The 18,484-nt window shown below is 65.3% G+C and overlaps 1 protein-coding gene across 1 annotated transcript in view; it reads left to right on the forward strand.

Annotated features, from left to right (window-relative positions):
- LOC128903527 (filamin-C-like) overlaps window positions 1-18,484 on the forward strand; it is a gene marked incomplete at its 5' end in the record, with an annotated part of 46,569 nt that overhangs the window by 12,225 nt on the left and 15,860 nt on the right. The window contains 13 exon segments of the mRNA XM_054187536.1: window positions 2,253-2,376; window positions 2,481-2,637; window positions 5,348-5,537; window positions 7,494-7,517; window positions 7,616-7,863; window positions 9,148-9,235; window positions 9,351-9,491; window positions 10,229-10,357; window positions 10,900-11,073; window positions 12,353-12,514; window positions 15,209-15,412; window positions 16,303-16,455; window positions 16,548-16,670. Coding sequence (XP_054043511.1) covers window positions 2,253-2,376; window positions 2,481-2,637; window positions 5,348-5,537; window positions 7,494-7,517; window positions 7,616-7,863; window positions 9,148-9,235; window positions 9,351-9,491; window positions 10,229-10,357; window positions 10,900-11,073; window positions 12,353-12,514; window positions 15,209-15,412; window positions 16,303-16,455; window positions 16,548-16,670 — 1,917 coding nt within the window.

Here is an 18,484-nt window from a genome sequence, read left to right on the forward strand (position 1 = left end):
CCATGGGGTGTCCTCCTCTATGGGGTGTTCTCCTGTGGGGTGTCCTTCTCCATGGGGTGTCCTGACCCATGGGGTGCCCTGTGGGGTGTCCCCCTCCATGGGGTGTCCTGCCCCATGGATCCCCTACTCCGTAGGGTGTCCAGCCCCATAGATCCCCTGCTCCACAGGCTGTCCTGCCCCATGGGTGTCCTGCTCCACAGGGCGTCCAGCCCCATAGATCCCACAAGGTGTCCAACCCCATGGATCCCCTGCTCCATAGGGTGCCCAGCCCCATAGATTCCATGGTCCATAAGGTGTCCAGCCCCATAGATTCCAGGTTCCATGAGGTGTCCTAGCCCCATAGATCCCACAGGGTGTCCAACCCCATAGATTCCACCTTCCGTAGGGTGTCCAGCCCCATGGATCCCCTGCTCCACAGGGTGTCCAGCCCCATAGATCCCACAGAGTGTGCAACCCCATGGATCCCCTGCTCCATAGGGTGCCCAGCCCCATAGATTCCGGGTTCCATAAGGTGTCCAGCCCCATAGATCCCACAGGGTGTCCAGCCCCATAGATGCCTCGTTCTGTAGGGTGTCCAGCCCCATAGATTCCATGATCCACAGGGCGTCCAACCCCATAGATGCCTCGTTCTGTAGGGTGTCCAGCCCCATAGATTCCATGACCCACAGGGCGTCCAGCCCCATAGATCCCACAGGGTGTCCAACCCCATAGATCCCACGTTCCACAGGTTGTCCAGCCCCACAGATCCCGCAGGGTGTCCAGCCCCACAGATCCCACGGGGTGTCCAGCCCCATAGATTCCATGACCCACAGGTTGTCCAGCCCCACACATCCCATGGGGTGTCCACCCCATAGATCCCACGGGGTGTCCAGCCCCATAGATCCCACGTTCCGCAGGTTGTCCAGCCCCACAGATCCCGCAGGGTGTCCAGCCCCATAGATTCCATGACCCACAGGTTGTCCAGCCCCACACATCCCACGGGGTGTCCACCCCATAGATCCCACGGGGTGTCCAGCCCCATAGATCCCACGTTCTGCAGGTTGTCCAGCCCCACAGATCCCGCAGGGTGTCCAGCCCCATAGGTTCCATGATCCACAGGGTGTCCAGCCCCATAGATGCCTCGTTCTGTGGGGTGTCCAGCCCCATAGATTCCATGATCCACAGGGCGTCCAGCCCCATAGATCCCACAGGGTGTCCAACCCCATGGATTCCATGTTCCGTAGGGTGTCCAGCCCCACAGATCCCATGATCCACAGGGCGTCCAGCCCCATAGATGCCTCGTTCTGTGGGGTGTCCAGCCCCATAGATCCCATGATCCACAGGGCGTCCAGCCCCATAGATCCCACGGGGTGTCCAACCCCATAGATCCCATGTTCTGCAGGTTGTCCAGCCCCACAGATCCCGCAGGTTGTCCAGCCCCACAGATCCCACAGGGTGTCCAGCCCCATAGAGTCCATGACCCACAGGGCGTCCAGCCCCATAGATCCCACGGGGTGTCTAGCCCCATAGATTCCATGATCCACAGGGTGTCCAACCCCATAGATTCCATGTTCCGTAGGGTGTCCAGCCCCATAGATTCCAGGTTCCATGAGGTGTCCTAGCCCCATAGATCCCACAGGGTGTCCAACCCCATAGATTCCACCTTCCGTAGGGTGTCCAGCCCCATGGATCCCCTGCTCCACAGGGTGTCCAGCCCCATAGATCCCACAGAGTGTGCAACCCCATGGATCCCCTGCTCCATAGGGTGCCCAGCCCCATAGATTCCAGGTTCCATAAGGTGTCCAGCCCCATAGATCCCACAGGGTGTCCAACCCCATGGATTCCTTGTTCCGTAGGGTGTCCAGCCCCACAGATCGCACAGGGTGTCCAGCCCCATAGATTCCATGATCCACAGGGTGTCCAACCCCATAGATCCCATGTTCCACAGGTTGTCCAGCCCCACAGATCCCAGAGGGCGTCCAGCCCCATAGATCCCACAGGGTGTCCAACCCCATGGATTCCATGTTCCGTAGGGTGTCCAGCCCCATAGATTCCATGACCCACAGGGTGTCCAGCCCCATAGATGCCTCGTTCTGTGGGGTGTCCAACCCCATAGATCCCACGTTCCGCAGGTTGTCCACCCCCACAGATCCCACGACGCGCCCGACCCCACGGCGTGTCTGTGCGTGTGTGTGTGTCTCCTCCCGCCCCACGGCGCCCTCCCCCCCCCCCCCCCGCCCCACCCCTGCCCCACTGCCGCCGCTTTCCCGCAGGGCTGCCGGTGCCGCTGGAGGTGCGGGACAACGGGGACGGCACCCACAAGGTCACCTACACCCCGGCCGCCGAGGGGCCGCACACGGCCGCCGTGCGCTACGCCGGCCAGGAGGTGCCGCGCAGGTGAGGCCCGGCAGCCCCACGGCGGGGGGTGGGGGGTGTGTGTGGGGCAGGGGGGGGGGTCCATCCCCCACCCCCCACACTGACCCCCTTTCCCCCCCCCAAAGCCCCTTCAAGATCAAGGTGCTGCCGGGCCACGACGCCAGCAAGGTGCGAGCCAGCGGCCCCGGGCTGAGCGCGGGCGCCGTCCCCGCCAGCCTCCCCGTGGAGTTCACCATCGACGCCCGCGAGGCCGGCGAGGGGCTGCTCACCGTCCAGATCCTGGTGAGCCGCGGGGGGCAGCCGGGGGGCAGCCGTGGGGCTGGGGGAGGAGGGGGGATGAAGTGGGGTTGGGGTAGGGGGAGCCAGCAGCCACGGCACTGGGGGGGGGGGGGGGGGGATCCGTAGAGCGACCCGGAACCCGAGGCATGGGGCGGGGGGGACCCATACGGTGAGGTGGAAGCCGTGAGGTTGGGGGCTGGGACCCACAAGTTGATCTAGAAGCCATGGCATTGGGGGCTGAGACCCACAAGTTGACCCAGAAGCCATGGCATTGGGGGCTGAGACCCATATGTTGACCCGGAACCCATGGTATTGGGTGATGAGACCCATAGAGTGACCTAGAACCCATGGCATTGGGGACAGAGACCCATAGAGTGACCTAGAACCCAAGGCATGGGGTGGGGGAGACCCATACGGTGAGTTGGAAGCCGTGAGGTTGGGGGCTGAGACCCACAAGTTGATCCAGAAGCCATGGCATTGGGGGCTGAGACCCACAAGTTGACCCAGAAGCCATGGCATTGGGGGCTGAGACCCATAGAGTGACCTAGAACCCAAGGCATGGGGTGGGGAGACCCATACGGTGAGCCAGAAGCCATGGCATTGGGGTCTGGGACCCACAAGTTGACCCAGAATCCATGGCGTTGGGTGATGAGACCCATAGAGTGACCTAGAACCCATGCCGTTGGAGACAGAGACCCATAGAGTGACCTGGAACCCAAGGCATGGGGCAGGGGGGACCCATACGGTGAGGTGGAAGCCGTGAGGTTGGGGGCTGGGACCCACAAGTTGATCCAGAAGCCATGGCATTGGGGGCTGAGACCCATATGTTGACCCGGAACCCATGGTATTGGGTGATGAGACCCATAGAGTGACCTAGAACCCATGGCATTGGGGACAGAGACCCATAGAGTGGCCTAGAACCCAAGGCATGGGGTGGGGAGACCCATACGGTGAGTTGGAAGCCGTGAGGTTGGGGGCTGGGACCCACAAGTTGACCCAGAAGCCATGGCATTGGGGGCTGAGACCCACAAGTTGACCCAGAAGCCATGGCATTGGGGGCTGAGACCCATAGAGTGACCTGGAACCCAAGGCATGGGGTGGGGAGACCCATACGGTGAGGTGGAAGCCATGAGGTTGGGGGCTGAGACCCACAAGTTGACCCAGAACCCATGGCATTGGGGGCTGAGACCCATAGGGTGACCTGGAACCCATGGCATTGGGGACAGAGACCCATAGAGTGACCTAGAACCCAAGGCATGGGGTGGGGGAGACCCATACGGTGAGTTGGGAGCCGTGAGGTTGGGGGCTGGGACCCACAAGTTGATCCAGAAGCCATGGCATTGGGGGCTGAGACCCACAAGTTGACCCAGAAGCCATGGCATTGGGGGCTGAGACCCATAGAGTGACCTGGAACCCAAGGCATGGGGCGGGGGGGACCCATACGGTGAGGTGGAAGCCATGAGGTTGGGGGCTGAGACCCACAAGTTGACCCAGAAGCCATGGCATTGGGGGCTGAGACCCATATGTTGACCCGGAACCCATGGTATTGGGTGATGAGACCCATAGAGTGACCTAGAACCCATGGCATTGGGGACAGAGACCCATAGAGTGACCTAGAACCCAAGGCATGGGGTGGGGGAGACCCATACGGTGAGTTGGAAGCCGTGAGGTTGGGGGCTGGGACCCACAAGTTGACCCAGAAGCCATGGCATTGGGGGCTGAGACCCACAAGTTGACCCAGAAGCCATGGCATTGGGGGCTGAGACCCATAGGGTGACCTGGAACCCATGGCATTGGGGACAGAGACCCATAGAGTGACCTAGAACCCAAGACATGGGGTGGGGGGACCCATACGGCGAGCCAGAAGCCATGAGGTTGGGGGCTGAGACCCACAAGTTGACCTGGAACCCAAGGCATGGGGTGGGGGGGACCCATACGGTGAGCCAGAACCCATGGCATTGGGGGCTGAGACCCACATGTTGCCCTGGCACCCAATGCCGTGGGTCACTGAGCCCCATATGGTCCCCTGTCACCCACGCTGTGGGTCGCTGAGCCCCATATGTTGTCCTGGCGCCCAACGCTATGGGTTGCTGAGCCCCACCTAATGCTCTCACCCCCATTCCATGGGTCGCTGAGCCCCACATGGGGCTTTTACACCCATTCAATGGATCAGTGAAGCCCCACATGTCGCCCTGTCACCCAACGCTATGGGTCGCTGAGCCCCACATGGTCCCCTGTCACCCAACGCTATGGGTCGCTGAGCCCCATATGGTGCCCTGTCACCCAACGCTATGGGTTGCTGAGCCCCACATGGTGCTCTCACCCCCATTCCATGGGTCGCTGAGCCCCACATGTCGCCCTGTCACCCAACACTATGGGTCGCTGAGCCCCATATGGTCCCCTGTCACCCAACGCTATGGGTCGCTGAGCCCCATATGGTCCCCTGTCACCCAACGCTATGGGTCGCTGAGCCCCACATGTCGTCCTGTCACCCAACGCTATGGGTCGCTGAGCCCCACATGGTCCCCTGTCACCCAACGCTATGGGTCGCTGAGCCCCACATGGTGCTCTCACCCCCATTCCATGGGTCGCTGAGCCCCACATGTCGCCCTGTCACCCACGCTATGGGTCGCTGAGCCCCACACGCCGCTCTCACCCCCGTTCGGCGGGTGTCTGACGTGGGTGTGGGGCGGGGGGGGGGGTGTGTGCGCAGGACCCCGAGGGCCGCCCCACGGAAGCCGCCATCCGGGACCGTGGGGACGGGACCTACGGCGTGTCCTACGTGCCGGCGCTGCCCGGGCGCTACACCAGCACCGTGCGCTACGGCGGCGACGAGATCCCCTGCTCGCCCTTCCGCTGCCTCGCCGTGCCCGCCGGCGACGCCAGCAAGTGCCTCGTCACAGGTGGGGCCGCCCCACGGATCCCCCCTGCCCCACAGCCTGCCCCACGGCTTCTCCCTCCCCGCCCCGCGGCGTCCCCCTCGCTGCCCCGCGCCGGCCTCCGCTGGCGCTAAGGCGTCCCTCTGCTGCCTCCTGCCACCCCACAGCATCCCCGCGCTGCCCCATGGAAGCCCCTCCCTGACCCACATCGCCCCACAGCATTCCCTGCCTGCCCCACGGCTTCTCCCTCCCTGCCCCACGGCATCCTCCACTGCCCCACGGCATCCCTGTGCTGCCTCCTGCCACCCCGCAGCATCCCCATGCTGCCCCATGGAATCCCCTCCCTGCCCCACACTGCCCCACATCACCCCACGGCATCCCTTCACTGCCCCACGGCTTCCCTTGCCTGACCCACAGCATCTCCTCCCTGCCCCGCGGCGTCCTCCGCTGGCGCTAAGGCGTCCCTCTGCTGCCTCCTGCCACCCCCACGGCATCCCCGCGCTGCCCCATGGAATCCCCTCCCTGACCCACATCGCCCCACAGCATTCCCTGCCTGCCCCACGGCTTCTCCCTCCCTGCCCCACGGCATCCTCCACTGCCCCATGGCATCCCTGTGCTGCCTCCTGCCACTCCACAGCATCCCCGCGCTGCCCCATGGAAGCCCCTCCCTGACCCACACTGCCCCACATCACCCCACGGCATCCCTTCACTGCCCCACGGCTTCCCTTGCCTGACCCACAGCATCTCCTCCCTGCCCCACGGCGTCCTCCGCTGGCGCTAAGGCGTCCCTCTGCTGCCTCCTGCCACCCCACAGCATCCCCACACTGCCCCATGGAAGCCCCGCACAACCCCACATCACCCCACAGCATCCCTTCGCTGCCCCACGGCTTCCCTTGCCTGACCCACAGCATCTTGTCCCTGCCCCACGGCGTCCTCCACTGCCCCATGGCATCCCTCTGCTGCCTCCTGCCACCCCGCAGCATCCCCGCGCTGCCCCATGGAATCCCCTCCCTGACCCACAGATTCCCCATGCTGCCCCTCGCTGCCCCACGGCACCCCCCTGCTGCCCCACAGATTCCCCATGCTGCCCCACACTGCCCCACGGCATCCCCCTGCTGCCCCACAGCGTCTTCCACTGCCCCACGGCATCCCTGTGCTGCCTGCTGCCACCCCACAGCATCCCCACGCTGCCCCACACTGCCCCACGGCATCCCTCTCCCTGCCCCACGGCATCCCCTTGTTGCCCCACATCCCACCCCAGCCCCCCCCCCGCCTTGCCCCATGTTGCCCCACGGCTGCTCCTCACCCCACTCCCTGCCCCATAGCTGCTGGCCCCCATCACCTCCACCTGCCCCACGGCTACCCCCAACACCCCACCCCCCCCCCCCAACCACCCCCCCATCCCTGCCCCACAGTGCAGTGGGGCTGAGCAGGTGCCCCCTGGGCAGAGCAGGACGCTTCGGCCCCCTGGAGCCCCCCAACCAACCCGGCCCCCCAACAACCCAGACCCCCAACAGTCCAGACCCCCAACCAAGTCAGCTCCCCAGCCCAGCCCCCCAAGCCAGCCCCCCAACCAACCTGGCCCCCCAACAACCCAGCCCCCCAACTCAGCCCCCCAACAATCCAGCCCCCCAACCAACCTGGCCCCCCAACAATCCAGCCCCCCAACCAACCCATGCCCCCAACAACCCGGCCCCCCAACCCTGCCCCCCAACCAGCCCGGCCCCCCAACCCAGCCCCCCAACAACCCAGACCCCCAACTCAGCCCCCCAACCCAGCCCCCCAACCAACCTGGCCCCCAAACCCAGCCCCCCAATAATCCAGCCCCCCAACCAACCCATGCCCCCAACAACCCGGCCCCCCAACTCAGCCCCCCAACCAGCCCGGCCCCCCAACCCGGCCCCCCAACCCAGCCCCCCAACCAGCCCAGCCCCCCCAGCCCGCCCCATCTCACGCCCCTCTCCCCGCTCTCTCTTGCAGTGTCCATCGGGGGCCATGGACTGGGTAAGCGGCGCCGGGGGTTGGGGGTGGGACACGCGCACTTGTGGGGCTGGGCCCCCCCCCCACGGCCACGAGTGACACCTTCTCCCCCCGCCCCCCAGGTGCCTGTCTGGGCCCCACCATCCAGATCGGGGAGGAGACGGTGATCACGGTGGACGCCAAGGCGGCCGGGCAGGGCAAGGTCACCTGCAAGGTGTCCACCCCCGACGGGGCCGAGCTGGACGTGGACGTGGTGGAGAACCACGACGGCACCTTCGACATCTTCTACACCGCCCCCGAGCCCGGCAAATACGTCATCACCATCCGCTTCGGGGGCGAGCACGTCCCCAACAGCCCCTTCCACGTCCTGGTGGGTGGCCTTGGCGGGGTAGGGGGCGGGGCGTGGTGGGCTCCCTGGGGTCGGGAGACCATGATAGTCTCCATGGGGTTGGGCTCTGTGGGGTTGGGAGACCATGGTGGGCTCCCTGGGGTTGGGAGACCATGATAGTCTCCATGGGGTTGGGCTCTGTGGGGTTGGGAGACCATGGTGGGCTCCATAGGGTTGAGCTCCGTCGGGTTGGGAGACCATGGTGGGCTCCGTGGGGTTGGGCTCTGTGGGGTTGGAAGACCATGGTGGGCTCCGTAGGGTTGAGCTCCATGGGGCTGGGAGACCATGATAGTCTCCATGGGGTTGGGCTCTGTGGGGTTGGGAGACCATGATAGTCTCCATGGGGTTGAGCTCCATGGGGTTGGAAGACCACGATAGTCTCCATGGGGTTGAGCTCCATGGGGTTGGAAGACCACGATAGTCTCCATGGGGTTGAGCTTCATGGGGTTGGAAGACCATGGTGGGCATCATGGGGTTGGGAGACCATGATAGTTTCCATGGGGTTGGGCTCTGTGGGGTTGGGAGACCACGGTGGGCTCCATGGGGTTGGAAGACCATTGTGGGCTCCGTGGGGTTGGAAAATGTGGTGGGCACCATGGGGCTGGGAGACCATGGGAGACTGTGATGGGGTTGGGAGACCATGGTGGGCTCTGTGGGGTTGGGAGACCATGATAGTCTCCGTGGGGTTGAGCTTCATGGGGTTGGGAGACCATGGTGGATACCATGGGGTTGGGAGACCATGACAGGTTCCATGGGGTTGGGCACCATGGGGTTGGGAGACCATGATAGTCTCCATGGGGTTGGGCTCTGTGGGGATGGGAGACCATGGTGGGCTCCATGGGGTTGGACACCATGGAGTGGGAGATGATGGGGGCACCATGGGGTTGGGAGACCATGGGAGACCACGATGGGCTTGGGAGACCACGGTGGGCTCTGTGGGGTTGGAAGACGATGGTGGGCACCATAGAGCTGGGAGACCATGGTGGGCTCCGTGGGGTTGGGGCCGTGGTAGGCATCATGGGGTTGGGAGACTGTGATGGACGCCGTGGGGCAGAGAGCTGGGGCCATGGTGGACGTCATGGGGTTGGAAGACCGTGGTGGGCGCCGTGGGGCAGAGAGTTGGGGTCACAGTGGACGTTATGGGGTGAGGAGACCATGGTGGGCACCGTGGGGCAGAGAGTTGGGGCTGTGGTGGGCACCATGGGGTTGGCAGCCCCCGCTGGGGTGCTGTGGGTCTTACCCCTCCTCTCTGCCCCACGGCACCAGGCCACGGATGAGCCCCCGGCCACCGCTGAGAACCTTCGGCCCTTCAACCTGGTCATCCCCTTCACCGTGCAGAAGGGCGAGATCACAGGTATGGGGTGGGGTGGGGTGGGGTGGGCAGGGGGGGGCACACGCTGGGGCCGTGGGGCGCCGTGGGGCGCCAGCCAGCGGTGGCCGGTGGCCGGCTGACGTGGGGGGGGCCGCAGGGGAGGTGCGGATGCCCTCGGGGAAGACGGCGCGGCCCAACATCACCGACAACAAGGACGGGACGGTGACGGTGCGTTACGCCCCCACCGAGAAGGGGCTGCACGAGATGGACATCCGCTACGACGGCAACCACATCCCCGGTGAGACCCCCGGGGGGCGCTGGGGGGCGCTGGGGGGCGCTGGGGGGCGCGTTGAGCCAGGCTGACGTCACCTGGGCCTGGTTGGGCACCCATGGGGTTGGTCCCCATGGGGTTGGGAGACTGTGATCGTCTCCGTGGGGTTGGGAGATCACGGTGGGTACCATAAAGTTGGGGCGCCATGGTGAGCTCCATGGGGTTGGGCTCCATGGGGTTGGGCTCCATGGGGTTGGGAGACCATGGTGGACTCCGTGGGGTTGGGAGACCATGATGGGGTTGGGAGACCATGGTGGGCTCCGTGGGGTTGGGAGACCATGGGAGACCGTGGTGGGGTTGGGAGACCATGGTGGGCTCCATGGGGTTGGGCTCCATGGGGTTGGGAGACCATGATGGGGTTGGGAGACCGTGGTGGGCTCCGTGGGGTTGGGAGACCATGGGAGACCGTGATGGGGTTGGGAGGCCATGGTGGGGTTGGAAGACCATGGTAGACCATGGTGGGCACCATGGGGCTGGGAGACCATGGGGTTGGGAGACCATGGTGGGTACCACAGAGTTGCGAGACCATGACAGGTTCCATGGGGTTGGGCACCATGGGGTTGGGAGACCACGCTGGGTGCCGTGGGGCAGAGAGCTGGGGCCCACGATGGGCGTCATGGGATGAGGAGACCGTGGTGGGTCTGGGCTGGTGTCCCCGTGGGGTCCCCGACCGCCGTGTCCCTCCCCCCGCCCCGTGTCCCCAGGGAGTCCCCTCCAGTTCTACGTGGACGCCATCAACCCCCGGCACGTCAGCGCCTACGGGCCGGGGCTGAGCCACGGCATGGTCAACAAGCCGTGCACCTTCACCATCGTCACCAAGGACGCCGGGGAGGGTGAGCGGTGGCCGAGGGGGACAACCAGGGGGTCTGGGAGGGTTGTGGTCACCCCACGCCGTGCCACCAAGAGGGGTTGGGAAGGGGTCGGAGACCTCCTTGATGCCACCAAGAGGGGTTGGGAAGGGGTTGGAGAGCTCCTTGATGCCACCAAGAGGGGTTGGGAAGGGGTCGGAGACCTCCTTGATGCCACCAAGAGGGGCTGGGAAGGGGTCGGAGACCTCCTTGATACCACCAAGAGGGGCTGGGAAGGGGTTGGACACCCCGTTGATGCCACCAAGAGGGGCTGGGACGGGGTCAGAGACCCCCTCGATGCCACCAAGAGGGGCTGGGAAGGGGTTGGAGACCCCATTGATGCCACCAAGAGGGTTTGGGAAGGGGTTGGAGACCCCATTGATGCCACCAAGAGGGGTTGGGAAGGGGTTGGAGACCCCATTGATGCCACCAAGAGGGGTTGGGAAGGGGTTGGAGACCCCATTGATGCCACCAAGAGGGGCTGAGAGGGGGTTGGAGACCCCTAATGCCCATCTCCTGCCCCCCAGGTGGGCTCTCCTTGGCGGTGGAGGGCCCTTCCAAGGCGGAGATCACCTGCCAGGACAACAAGGACGGGACCTGCACCGTGTCCTACCTGCCCACCGCCCCCGGGGACTACAACATCATCGTCCGCTTCGATGACAAGCACATCCCGGGCAGCCCCTTCACTGCCAAGATCACCGGTGAGACGGGCCCCCAGCCAGGGCCTCGGGAGCCCACCCAGGTCCTTGGGACCTCCGTAGGGCCGGGGGAGGGGGGGCGACACCTACGTGGTCACGGCCATGGAGACCCTACTTGGTGGTGGTCATGGCCGTGGGGACACCTGCACGGCCCCCAGGAACCCATCACACACCCGTGGTGTCCCCGGCCATCCTTGGCCACCAAGAACCCATCACGTGGCCATGGGGACGTCACGGGGCCTTGAAGACGCCATCACATGGTCCATGGCGACCTCAGGGGGCCTTGGGGACACCATCACGTGGCTGTGGGAACCCTCTCCAGCCTCAGCCGTGGGGGACCTTCTCCATATGGCCATGGGGACACCTACGTGGTCAATGGCCGTGGAGGCGCCTGCGTGGCCGTGGGGACCCGGTGTGGTTGTGGTCACGGGGGACACCAGCATGGCCCCCAGGAACCCATTACATAGCGATGGTGTCCCCGGCCGTGCCTGGCCACCAAGACCCCATCACGTGGCCGTGGGGACCTTTGTGGGGGGGGGGCTGTGGGGACCCCCTTCCCCATGGCTATGGGGACCATCCCTGGGGATCCCATTGCCAGAACCATGGCGACCTTGGCCATGGGGCCACCTGCGTGGCCACCAGGTGGCCATGGAGACCCCATCCATCCATCCATCCATCCATCCATCCATCCATCCATCCGTTCATCCATCCATCCATCCATCCATCCATCCCTCCATCCATCCATCCCTCCATCCATCCCTCCATCCGTCCATCCATCCATCCATCCATCACTCCATCCGTCCATCCATCCATCCATCCATCCCTCCATCCATCCATCCATCCATTCGTCCATCCGTCCATCCCTCCATCCATCCCTCCATCCCTCCATCCCTCCATCCATCCCTCCATCCATCCATCCCTCCATCCATCCATCCATCCATCCATCCATCCATCCCTCCATTCATCCATCCCTCCATCCATCCCTCCATCCGTCCATCCATCCATCCATCCATCCATCCCTCCATCCATCCCTCCATCCATCCATCCCTCCATTCCTCCATCCCTCCATCCATCCATCCCTCCATCCCTCCATCCATCCATCCCTCCATCCCTCCATCCATCCATCCATCCCTCCCTCCATCCATCCCTCCATCCATCCCTCCATCCCTCCATCCATCCCTCCATCCATCCATCCATCCATCCATCCATCCATCCGTCCCCCCGGCCCCACCTGGTGTCGTGTGTCCCCCCCCGGCGGGCCCCACTGATGGCACCTCGGCAGGGGACGACTCCATGCGGACGTCCCAGCTCAACGTGGGCACCTCGACGGACGTCTCGCTGAAGATCACGGAGACGGACCTGAGCCTGCTGACGGCCAGCATCCGGGCGCCCTCGGGCAACGAGGAGCCCTGTCTGCTCAAGCGCTTGCCCAACCGCCACATCGGTGTGTAGGGGCGTGGTGGCCAGGGTTTGGTGGTGGTGGCCAGGGGTTGGTGGTGGTGGCCAGGGGCTGGTAGAGGTGGCCAGGGGCTGGTGGTGGTGGTGGCCAGGGGTTGGTGGCGGTGGCCAGGGGCTGGTAGAGGTGACCAGGGGTTGGTGGTGGTGGCCAGGGACTGGTGGTGGTGGTGGCCGGCACTGGTAGAGCTGGCCAGGGTTTGGTGGTGGTGGCCAGGGGCTGGTAGAGGTAGCCAGGGACTGGTGGCAGTGGCCAGGGGCTGGTGGAGGTGACCAGGGACTGGTAGAGGTGGCCAGGGACTGGTGGCAGTGGCCAGGGGTTGGTGGTGGTGGACAGGGGCTAGTGGTGTTGGTGGCCAGGGCTGGTAGAGGTGGCCAGGGGCTGGTGGCGGAGGTGGCCAGGGGCTGGTGGCAGTGGCCAAGGCTGTGGAGGTGGGCTGGTGGTGGTAGCCAGGGTTTGGTGGTGGTAGCCAGGGCTGGTAGAGGTGGCCAGGGGTTGGTGATGGTGGCCAAGAGCTCATGGTAGTGGTGGCCAGGGGCTGGTAGAGGTAGCCAGGGGTTGGTGGTGGTGACCAGGGGCTGGCAGTGGTAGTCAGGGACTGATGGTCGTGGCCAGGGGCTGGTGGAGGTGGCCAGGGGCTGGTGGCAGTGGCCAGGGTTTGGGGGTGGCGGCCAGTGGCTAGTAGTGGTGGTGGTGGCCAGGGCTGGTAGAGGTGGCCAGGGGTCAGTGGTGGTGGCCAGGGGCTGGTGGAGGTGGCCTGGTGGTGGTGGTGGTGGCCACCAAGAGCTCGTTGTGATGGTGGTGGCCAGAGCTTGTAGAGCTGGCCGGGGTTTGGTGGTGGTGGCCAGGGCTGGTAGAGGTAGCCAGGGGTTGGTGGTGGTGACCAGGGGCTGGCGGTGGTGGCCAGGGGCTGGTGGTGGTAGCCACGGACTGGTGGTGGTGGCCAGGGGCTGGTGGAGGTGGCCAGGGGCTGGTGGCGGTGACCAGGGGTTGGTGGTGGCGGCCAGGGTTTGGTGGTGGCAGCCAGTGGCTAGTAGTGGTGGTGGTGGCCAGGGCTGGTGGATGTGGCCAGGGGTCGGTGGTGGTGGCCAGGGGCTGGTGGAGGTGGCCTGGTGGTGGTGGTGGTGGTGGCCACCAAGACCTCGTCGTGATGGTGGCGGTCAGGGCTTGTAGAGCTGGCCAGGGTTTGGTGGTGGTGGGCAGTGGCTAGTAGTGGTGGTGGTGGCCAGGGCTGGTGGCAGTGGCCAGGGGTTGGTGGTGGTGGCCAGGGGCTGGTGGAGGTGGCCAGGGGTCAGTGGTGGTGGCCAGGGGCTGGTGGAGGTGGCCTGGTGGTGGTGGTGGTGGCCACCAAGACCTCGTCGTGATGGTGGCGGCCAGGGCTTGTAGAGCTGGCCAGGGTTTGGTGGTGGTGGGCAGTGGCTAGTAGTGGTGGTGGTGGCCAGGGGCTGGTGGTGGTGGCCAGGGCTGGCAGGGGTGGCCAGGGGTCGGTGGTGGTGGCCAGGGGCTGGTGGAGGTGGCCTGGTGGTGGTGGTGGTGGCGGCCAAGAGCTCGTCGTGATGGTGGCGGCCAGGGCTTGTAGAGCTGGCCAGGGTTTGGTGGTGGTGGGCAGTGGCTAGTAGTGGTGGTGGTGGCCAGGGGCTGGTGGTGGTGGCCAGGGGTTGGTGGTGGTGACCAGGGCTGGCGGGGGTGGCCAGGGGTCGGTGGTGGTGGCCAGAGGCTGGTGGAGGTGGCCTGGTGGTGGTGGTGGTGGCGGCCAAGAGCTCGTCGTGATGGTGGCGACCAGAGCTTGTAGAGCTGGCCGGGGTTTGGTGGTGGTGGCCAGGGCTGGTAGAGGTAGCCAGGGGTTGGTGGTGGTGGCCAGGGGCTGGTGGAGGTGGCCAGGGGCTGGTGGCAGTGACCAGGGGTTGGTGGTGCCGGCCAGGGTTTGGTGGTGGCAGCCAGTGGCTAGTAGTGGTGGTGGTCGCCAGGGCTGGTAGAGGTGGCCAGGGGTCAGTGGTGGTGGCCAGGGGCTGGTGGATGTGGCCAGGGGTCGGTGGTGGTGGCCAGGGGCTGGTGGAGGTGGCCTGGTGGTGGTGGTGGTGGCCACCAAGACCTCGTCGTGATGGTGGCGGCCAGGGCTTGTAGAGCTGGCCAGGGTTTGGTGGTGGTGGGCAGTGGCTAGTGGTGGTGGTGGTGGCCAGGGGCTGGTGGTGGTGGCCAGGGGTTGGTGGTGGTGACCAGGGGCTGGTGGTGGTGGCCAGGGCTGGCGGGGGTGGCCAGGGGTCAGTGGTGGTGGCCAGGGGCTGGTGGTGGTGGCCAGGGGCTGGTGGCAGTGACCAGGGGTTGGTGGTGGCAGCCAGTGGCTAGTAGTGGTGGTGGTGGCCAGGGCTGGTAGAGGTGGCCAGGGGTCAGTGGTGGTGGCCAGGGGCTGGTGGCAGTGGCCAGGGGTCGGTGGTGGTGGCCAGGGCTGGTGGCAGTGGCCAGGGGTCGGTGGTGGTGGCCAGGGGCTGGTGGAGGTGGCCTGGTGGTGGTGGTGGTGGCGGCCAAGAGCTCATCGTGATGGTGGCGACCAGAGCTTGTAGAGCTGGCCGGGGTTTGGTGGTGGTGGCCAGGGCTGGTGGCGGTGGCCGGCGGCCGGCGGTGGTGGCCGGGGGGCTGGCAGAGGTGGCTGAGGGCGGTGCGTGTCCCCCGTCCCCCCCCCAGGCATCTCCTTCACGCCCAAGGAGGTGGGCGAGCACGTGGTGAGCGTGAGGAAGAGCGGGCAGCACGTCACCAACAGCCCCTTCAAGATCCTGGTGGGGCAGTCGGAGATCGGGGACGCCAGCCGGGTGAAGGTGTGGGGCAAGGGGCTGGTGGAAGGTCACACCTTCGAGGTGGCCGAGTTCATCGTGGACACCCGCAGCGCCGGTGAGGGCCCTGGGGGGCGCCCCAAGGGGCGGGGGTGGGGCCTGGGGCGGGGGGGTGGGGGGCAGCGCCGTGGGGCGGGCATGGGTGGGATGAGGTGGTGGCCGTGGCCATGGCTAGGATGGGATGGTGGCCCTGGTCATGGGGGGGATAAGATGGTGGCCATGTCTGGGATGAGATGGTGGCCAAGGCCATGGCTATGATGGGATGGTGGCCAAGGCCATGTCATGGCTGTGGCCATGGCCAGGATGGGGTGGTGGCCCTGGTCATGGGGGGGATAAGATGGTGGCCACGTCTGGGATGAGATTGTGGCCATGGCCAGGATGGGGTGGTGTATGGGTGGGATGAAACAGTGGCCATGGCCATGGCCAGGATGGGATGGTGGCCATGGTCGTGGCTGGGATGAGATGGTGGCCATGGCCATGGCTAGGATGGGATGGTGGCCAAGGCCACGTCATGACTGTGGCCATGGCCAGGGTGGGGTGGTGGCCATGGTTATGGGTGGGATGAGGTGGTGGCCGTGGCCATGGCTAGGATGGGATGGTGGCCAAGGCCACGTCATGGCTGTGGCCATGGCCAGGATGGGATGGTGGCCGTGGTTGTGGCTGGGATGAGATGGTGGCCGTGGCCATGACCAGAATGAGATGGTGGCCGAGGCCATGTCATGGCTGTGGCCGGGATAGGGCGGGGTGGTGGCCGTGGTTGTGGCCGTGGTTATGGCCGTGGTGCGCCATGGCCGGGAAGGGATGGCGGCCGTGTGATCGTGGGTGGGATAAGATGGTGGCCGTGGCCGCGGCCATGACCAAGATGAGATGGTGGCCGCGGTGTGACCACGGCCAGGGCGGGGACAGCAGCCATGGGACATCTCCGAGCGTGTCCCTGTGGCTGCCCAGGCTACGGGGGGCTGGGCCTGTCCATCGAGGGTCCCAGCAAGGTGGACATCAACTGCGAGGACGTGGAGGACGGCACCTGCAAGGTCACCTACTGCCCCACCGAGCCCGGCAACTACATCATCAACATCAAGTTCGCCGACAAACACGTCCCAGGTGGGGGGACGGGGACGCGGGGGTGGGCGGTGGGGGGTGGCACCCAGGTGGCACCGGGGTGGCCGGGTCCCTGAGGTGACCGTCGCCCGCAGGGAGCCCCTTCACGGTGAAGGTGACGGGCGAGGGGCGCATGAAGGAGAGCATCACGCGCCCGCGCCAGGCCCCCTCCATCGCCACCATCGGCAGCACCTGCGACCTCAACCTCAAGATCCCAGGTAGGGGCTGGTCTTCCTCCTCCTCCTCCTCCTCCTCCTCCTCCTCTGTGGGGCCTGGGGACAGGGACAGGGACGGGGACGGGGAGGGGGACGCGTCTCGGCCGCTCCAGCTCTGATTTCTGCCTCCTTCTTCCTTCTCTCCTCGTGCGTCCGTCCCCGTGTCCCTCCGTGCCCTTCCCTGCGTCCGCGCGTCCCTCCGCGCTCCCGTCCGCTTGTGCCCGTGACCCTCCGCGTGTCCGCCCCTCTGCGCGTCCGTCCCTGCCTCCGTCCACCCCTCTGTGTCTCCATCCCTGTCTCCATCCCTGTCTCCATCCGCGCCCGCATCCGTCCATGCGTCTGTCCATCCATCCGTCTGTACCTCCATCCCTGCATCCACCCACGTCTCCATCCATCCCTGCTTCCATCCCTGTGTCCATCCATCCCTGCTTCCATGTCTCCATCCATCCATCCATCCATCCATCCATCCATCCATCCATCCATCCATCCCTGTGTCCATGTCTCCATCCATCCCCATTTCCATCTCTCCATGTCTCCATCCATCCCTGTGTCCATCCATCCCCATCTCCATCCGTCCCTGTGTCCACGTCTCTATCTATCCATGTCTCCGTCCGTCCCTGTGTCCATCAATCCATGTCCGTGTCTCCACCCATCCCTGTGTCCGCGTCTCCATCCACCCATGTCTTCATCCATCCCCATCTCCATCCATCCCCGTTTCCATCCCTCCATGTCTCCATCCATCCCCGTCTCCATCCACCCCCATCTCCATCCATCCCCGTTTCCATCCCTCCATGTCTCCATCCATCCCCGTCTCCATCCACCCCCGTTTCCATCCCTCCATGTCTCCATCCATCCCTGTCTCCATCCATCTCCGTCCCCATCCCTCCCTGTCTCCATCCATCCCTGTGTCCTCATCTCCATCCCTTCATGTCTCCATCCCTGTCTCCATCCATCCCCGTCTCCGTCCATCCCCATCTTCATCCATCCCTATGTCCCTGTCTCCGTCCATCCCTGTCTCCATCTCTCCCCATCTCTGTCCATTCCCGTGTCCGTGTCTCCATCTATCCCTGTGTCCATCCATCCCTGTGTCCATGCCTCCACCCATCCCTATTTCCGTCCCTCCATGTTTCCATCCACCCACGTCTCCATCTGTCCCTGTGTCTGTCCATCCCTGTCTCCATCCATCCCTGTGTCCCCATCTCCATCCATCCACGTCTCCGTCCCTCCCCGTCTCCATCCATCCCTGTATCCGTGTCTCCATCCATCCCTGTGTCTGTGTCTCCGTCCCTCCCCATCCCCGTCCATCCCCATGTCTGTGTCTCCGTCCATCCCTGTCTCCATCCATCCCTGTGTCCGTGTCTCCGTCCATCCCTGTCTCCGTCCATCCATGTCTCCATCCCTCCCTGTGTCCGTGTCTCCATCCCTCTGTGTCTCTGTCCATCTCTGTGTCTGTGTCTCCATCCCCGTGTCCGTGTCTCCGTCCATCCCCATCTCCGTCCATCCGTGTCTCCATCCCTCCCTGTGTCCGTGTCTCCATCCCTCCCCGTCTCTGTCCATCCCCGTGTCCGTGTCTCCGTCCATCCCCATCTCCGTCCCTCCCCGTCCCCGTCCGTCCCCGTGTCCGTGTCTCCGTCCATCCCCATCTCCGTCCCTCCCCATCCCCGTCCATCCCCATGTCTGTGTCTCCGTCCATCCCTGTCTCCATCCATCCCTGTGTCCGTGTCTCTGTCCCTCCCTGTCTCCATCCATCCCTGTGTCCGTGTCTCTGTCCCTCCCTGTCTTCATCCATCCCCATGTCCGTGTCTCCGTCCCTCCCT

Source organism: Rissa tridactyla, unplaced genomic scaffold, assembly GCF_028500815.1.
Source record: "Rissa tridactyla isolate bRisTri1 unplaced genomic scaffold, bRisTri1.patW.cur.20221130 scaffold_441, whole genome shotgun sequence".
Lineage (NCBI taxonomy): Eukaryota > Metazoa > Chordata > Aves > Charadriiformes > Laridae > Rissa > Rissa tridactyla.